The sequence below is a fragment of the Nicotiana attenuata genome, chromosome 6, assembly GCF_001879085.1.
Source record: "Nicotiana attenuata strain UT chromosome 6, NIATTr2, whole genome shotgun sequence".
Lineage (NCBI taxonomy): Eukaryota > Viridiplantae > Streptophyta > Magnoliopsida > Solanales > Solanaceae > Nicotiana > Nicotiana attenuata.
Window position 1 is genome coordinate 6,231,031 of NC_031994.1, and position 6,655 is coordinate 6,237,685.

Sequence of the window (6,655 nt, forward strand, 5' to 3'; positions counted from 1 at the left end):
CACAAGCAAAATTATATAGATCAATTCACACAATCAAATTTTCATGATTATATCAAAGAAGAATCACTCACACTCAAAAAGAAGTCACATGCATGCAAGTGGTACCATAAGCTTGCCCTTAATGTAAATCTCTACTAATGTAGGCTCACTCGATCTAAAATCAATTAGGACTTTTTCATGGTTTGTAATGTGGGCTAAGGGACGGGTAGGATATATTTAGGAGTAGTGACTAACCCTCCTAAGCACTTTAACACATCACATAATCACTTGACGGCGCAAACTTCCTCAATCCCTACTTTCAATTTCACAATTAAATCACTCCCAACATGTCCCCTTTTTCTTTAAGCACTACTTTAATTTATACCCACTAGCAAGAAACAAGGGCAATAATTCATTCACCTATCTTTTTTTTTTCAATTTTCGCTAGTGGTGTATTATTTCACAAAACAAGTGCACCTTTCTTCCTTCTATTGGTTCCACTTCAAAAGCCACCCCACTCTTAGTTCCTTTCTTACTTCTGTTAGCGCTCATTTGTTCAATTAAAGTTGCTTTAGAGGTAAAGGAAAGATCAAAACAATGTCAATTAAGAATAAAAAGGTGATAGGCTTGTAATAGTGGGTGCCAAATAAAAGTCTATAGGCTCAAAAGGGTTAATTTAGGGATAGATTTTATTTGTGATAAGCAATAAAGCTCAAAAAGGTCAAAGAAAGCCTAAGATCAATTTTTTAAACCGAGCATCACCTAAGATTTCGCTTCATATTCAACATACCGGGCAAGTTCTAGATATACGTACGATACATAGACTATACAAAAAACCTCACTACACATGGCATATGACTCATTCAGATCAGCTCATCAAGACGCTCCTGTTACAAGCATTCAATTCAGTAGCAAACATACAAAAATCCTCTTTCTCTTTATTGTGAGGGCATATGATTCGTGACGGAAAAGCAAATCTTGACTTCTGTGTAGAGTACTTCGAGGAAGTGTGAATATTGCAAGGCACTTGAGAGTCGGCTTTGAGGCTAGGATTTTCCACTGCTAGGCTTAATGTATGTACATTGTTCTAGGCGTAATGCGTTAGGGAAATGGTTGAGTGAAGGAATCTCCAGAGAGTATAGTTTGATTGATCGAGGACTAGCAATGAATTAAGTGTGGGGTGTTGATAATAGGCGAAATCTAGATAATTTAGCTATTATTTATGCGTCCGCTTGATTATATTCCAAGGTCATATTATGATTAATTGATGAAATATGGGCTCTAATTGCGGATTGTATATATTTCAGGTTAAGGAGCATATATTATGCAAGAAAATGTGATTTGGAACCATTTTGGAGCAACAAAGACCCCTCTGAGCTGAATATGGTTGAAGACAAGGCAAAAAAATCAAGGACACTGCACAACTGGGCTAGCGCGCCCATATGCGCGCCCGCGCTAAAACTAGTGCGTCCAAAGACAGAAACTCAGCAAACTAGCGCGGCCAGATGCGCGCCCAAATGCGCGGCCGCGCTAAGCCAAAATCCAGTTCATTGGGGGCAAAAGTGAAAATCTGGAGAAAAATTCACTTAACCTATATAAGGTCAAGCTCGCCCAAGGGAGTTTTATCAAGGTTTTCATAGGCTAAAGCAAGGCAGAGAGAGGCAAGAGGCAAGGAGGAAATTGGATCATCAAGTTTTTCTTTTCTTCTCTTCGTTTTTGCTAATTATGATGAAATTGAATATACTTGTGATGAACAATAGTATGAGTGGCTAAAACCCATTGTTCTAGGGTCATGGGTAAAACATGAACGTTGTTGTTTGAGGTTTAATTTGACAAGTTGGTTTATCATCTTGGGTTGTTTATTTAATTCTGTTGTTAATTGTTTTGCTGAGTAGCTAACAATGAAACACTATCTACGAATCTAGAGTTGAACTCGAAAGTGGGAATTCTAGGTTGCATATAGAATTAAATAGAGCAGGTTCTTGAACCCGGGCCTCGGGGAACGGATTCGCGATAGACATATATCCACTTGCCTTGCTTGGTTAAAATATAGGAATTGTAATTGCGTTCTTGTTAATCTTAATTCCATAGAAATATAGGCATTGAGTTAACTTGAGCAGGCGAGTAAGAAGTCGACAGATTCTTACGAGTAATATAAACCTTGTCAATCAATAACCCAGATAAATCGATTAGTCATCTTAAGCTAAGGACACAACAAGATTGTTAACTAGCCCGTGACCCTGGAATATCCTCTCCTACTGTGTGTTATTCGAAACTGCTATTCGTTTGGTTAATTGCTTTAGTTAGATTATTTCTTGATAATTTAGGTAGTAAAATAAGTACATCTTTATTCTGTGACGCATCTCTTGAATAAGTAAAGTAATTGGGTTTGAATCAGTCAATAGTTGATCACAAGTCTTCGAGGGAATGATACTCTACTCACTATTCTATTACTTGACGATCACGTGCACTTGCGTGGGTATTTTTGGTCGCAACACTGAGTCTCAAGGGAGGGTGAATGTGATGCCCATGACGGAGGGTGGGCCGATGAGGGCTTAAGCAGAATTGGAAGGCTTATAGGCTGGCAAGCTTCTGAAGAAGGGGTGCATATGTAACCTTTAGCGAATCTCACGTCAGAATGGGAGAGGAAGTGAAGAGCTTTATAAGACATGATACAAGTTCACATCATACGCGCGCTTTGGGGCTCGAGGTGGCGTATCCGGAAACAAATTTGTGCGGGCAGAGGCCCAAAAGGAAAAATGCGTGCCAGGGACTTGGATTGTGACAATAGATCTTTTTAGAACTACCATTTATATTTTGATCCTGTTAAAAAAAGTTTTTAAAAAATAGCCTTGCACCTAAATTTTGAAGTACGTCGTTAGAATTTTCAGTCGCAATATTGAAAATTCTAGTAGCGTACTTTAAGATTTTGTCCCAGAGCTATTTTCTAAAAGTTTTTCTCAACAAGATCCAAATTTAAACGATGAAATTAAGAGCCCGTTTGAACGTAAGAATTTTTTTTTTTTGAAAACAGTATTTGGTTATCAAAATCTTACAATTTTTCTAATCTCACTTGAAAATGTATTTTTCAAATTTAAAAAACTGGTGAGAACCAGGTTTTCAATTGAAAATGGGAAGGTGACTAGTTTTTAGTTGCAAAATATATTGAAAAAGAGACATTCAAATATGTTGCAAAAATTATAACCAAACACAACTTCATCCACAATTCAAATTTAATGAAATTCTAAATTTAAAAAAAATAATATTAGAATTCATGTCCAAACGCCTACTAAATAATCCTATTTGTGCAAATCGCCCAAAAAAAGGCCGGGAAGTATATAAGGTGAATATAACTGAAATGGCAAACGTAATTAACTGCCAATTCAATTTCTAACACATACTGGAAAGGGAATTCCGTTAACTGTTTCAGATAAAACTTTACATTCAATGATAACTCTTCAGCTTCTCCTTCCATTATCTTCCCTTCAAAACCCTAACTTTACCTTAAAGAACCCAAATTTCCCACTTTCCAAATTCAACCCATTATCCAAAACCTTCCAATTCAATGATACCCATTTCAATTTTTTCATCAAAACTCCCAAGATTCTAACTTTCAAACAATTTAGATGTAACAAAGCTAAAAATCAGAGCTTTATATGTAAAGGGGTTAAAAAAGACTCAAATGAAGAGACTTCAAAGGCAGTTTTGGACCGCGGCGGCAGTGGTGGCGACGGCGGCGGAGGTGGTGGTGGAGATGATGAGCAAAATGGGATTTTGCCAGAATGGCTGAATTTTAGCCCAGATGATGCAAAAACGGTCATTTTAGCAGTGGTTGTATCACTTGCATTTAGGTCCTTTGTTGCTGAGCCACGGTTTATACCTTCTTTGTCCATGTATCCCACGTTTGATGTTGGAGATAGAATTGTTGCTGAAAAGGTAATTTCGTTGTTTTATCTTTACTACTATATGTTTGTGAATTTGCCGACCCCAACTTGTTTAAGACTGAAACTTAGTTATATATGTTTGTGAATTTATTCCTCTTGTTGTTGATGAAGTTGAACTTTGCAAGTTTAGTCGGATAAAGGAGGACGGTTAAGCTAGGTTCAGTGTTATCAAAGGCGAAAAGCGCAAAAAAGCTCTAAGGTCCGTTGGGGTTGTAAGCGCAAATAAAGCATGGGCTTTAATGAAAAAGGGCGCAACTGGATATATATATATATATATATATATATATATATATATATATATATATATATATATATATATATAGTCCAAGACCAATAATTATAAGCATGAATAACAAATATAAAGACAAAAAAATTAAAAAAGAATTATGATAAAATGAAATATCAATTGTTTAGTGTCGTCGCCTTTTCAGGATTATACTCATTGGCAAGGAAAAGTATGCCTCGGTGCCTTGATTGACACAAAAGCGCCCCCAAAGCGAGACGAACCGCTCAACATGTTTTGAGCCTCGCTTCAGGGCTTAAACGCGCTTTAACCGAGCCTTTGACAACACTGGCTAGGTTGAATCATCTAAATGGATATAGGTGAATCATATAAGCTAATAACGACTTGTTTGTAATTGAGGTATAATTGATATATAAGGGGTGTTAATAAAGTTGGTCATTTTTTCTTTTGATAACTATGGTGTTCGGGCAGCTTGTGCTCACCTCGAATATTCGACTAGGTACCTGCTATCTCCAACAACTCAAGTATTGGTTAACTCTGCCGGCCAAGGTTTAGGCAGATGGAAAGAAATCACCTAGTATTTTCTTGTGCAATCATTTGAACCTGGTTTCCAAGGTTTGCAGACACTTAACTAACAAATAAGCAACACCCTTGGGTTGGTAACATTTTTGCTGAATATTTCCTTCTGATGTGACTGTTTTCAGTTGTTTTAGGTAAGTTTCATGTTGGAGATAGATTGAAATGTGGGGGATAGGATGGTTGCGGAATTTATGCTTCTATTATCGCTCCCTCCTGATTGTCTGAATGTTGAATTAGAAATAAAAATGTCAGTATCAGTAGTATAAATGTTGAAACGTGTTGTAGTTGAATTTGATTTTAGGATTGTAAAACTTATAGTAGTAGTGATTAGTGGTTAGTTTGCTATTATTTCAGTTTTAAATGCATCAAAATACCTTTTACTAGGTGTCAGAATAGTTTTGGATGGCTACCTGCAAATTGTATCTAAAATCCTTCCTATAGTACAATACTTGAATTTAGTTGCACTGTGTTGCAATCATCTAAAGGCACTCACCTTAGTGTATGAACATATGTTGAAGCCTCCTATCTAAAGACAATTATTTGTGCTATGATGTCCGCTCCATGTGTATTATTTATTAAAATATGGCAGATCGATTATTTCAAAGTCATTGTTGTTTGTTAACTATGTTGATTTTTTATTTTCAGGTCAGTTACTATTTCAGAAAGCCATGTCCCAATGACATAGTAATATTCAAAAGTCCTCCAGTCCTTCAAGAAGTAGGATACACAGATGACGATGTCTTTATTAAGAGAATTATTGCAAAGGAAGGTGATACTGTCGAGGTGAGTTCACTAGATGATAGAAGCAGCAATACTACTTTTTAATTTCTGTGAACTTGAACTGCTTAATTATTACTGATTACTAGGGATTTCATGGCCACCACTAGTTCCATTACGTTGAGTTTCTTCCCCCCCCCCCCCCCCAAACACACACACACACACACCCAAACCAAAGGTTATCGAAGGAAATGATTGGTTGACAATATCCTCATATTTCATTTCTGCTAGCTCCCTCAACAGTAAGAGTTAAGTCTTTCCATCATCCATGTGCTTCTTTTTTGCGAAAATCATGTACTGACCTGGTCAATCCAATCAGTGTATTGAGGGAAAGGTACCCTTTTTGTAAAAGGTCTCTGAATCCTGTATTTGGGAAATGCATCTTCTCTCCGCCATTCCTACTCTCTTGAAACATTATGTCCTCTTAGAATCTTTCTCTAATAGCATTACATATATTACTGATATAATCACGAGCATCACCCAAGACTGCTGCAAGTCTAATCCACTGACCATGTGCCACTTGATCTAGTATCAGTGTACGTTGTCAAATAACATGCTTCTCCAGTCTCTGCTCTCTTAGGAGAATTCTTGGTCATACCTTTGATATTCAAATTTGAGAGACTTGACATACTCGATTCCACTCAAGAGCTAGTCTTCGACAAGGTTCTTTTTGGCATCTTATCCCTCCATTTTAAATTTAATCACAAATACAAGCTCAGATGGTGTCCACTTTACTGAGATGGAAGAATCTATTTAATACTATAGAAAAGAAATTTTATAGAATCCTCTTCTAGTATATAACTTTTCTTTTTTCAATCTTAAACAGCAGAAAGATAACTCAAAAGTTTAGTTTACTTTCTTTCCCATTTAATTATTCACATTGACACTTCTTAAAAGTTGTGTCAAATCAAAAACAAGAGTTCAATGTGAGATAGAGTAAAAGATTTAACTAGTTAGGAACTGATAGTTGTAATTCATAGAAGTGCTATTTTAAAAAAAAGTCTGGGGAAGTTTACCTTTACTTTGCTATCCAAAGAGGATACCCCTTGCAAGCGTCATCCCTTTCGCAATTACTTTCCGAACATGGCCACTTGTAAATTATCGCTACAATTTGTCCTCTCTTTTTTTGTAT

At 36.5% G+C, this 6,655-nt stretch overlaps 1 protein-coding gene across 1 annotated transcript in view; it reads left to right on the forward strand.

Moving 5' to 3' along the window:
- The window catches only part of LOC109226547 (chloroplast processing peptidase-like), a 4,497-nt gene continuing 1,147 nt past the window's right edge, over positions 3,306–6,655 (forward strand). Inside the window, exons 1-2 of the mRNA XM_019391332.1 lie at positions 3,306–3,915; positions 5,392–5,529. Coding sequence (XP_019246877.1) covers positions 3,427–3,915; positions 5,392–5,529 — 627 coding nt within the window. The 5' untranslated portion in view covers positions 3,306–3,426. The remainder of the gene's footprint in view (positions 3,916–5,391; positions 5,530–6,655) is intronic.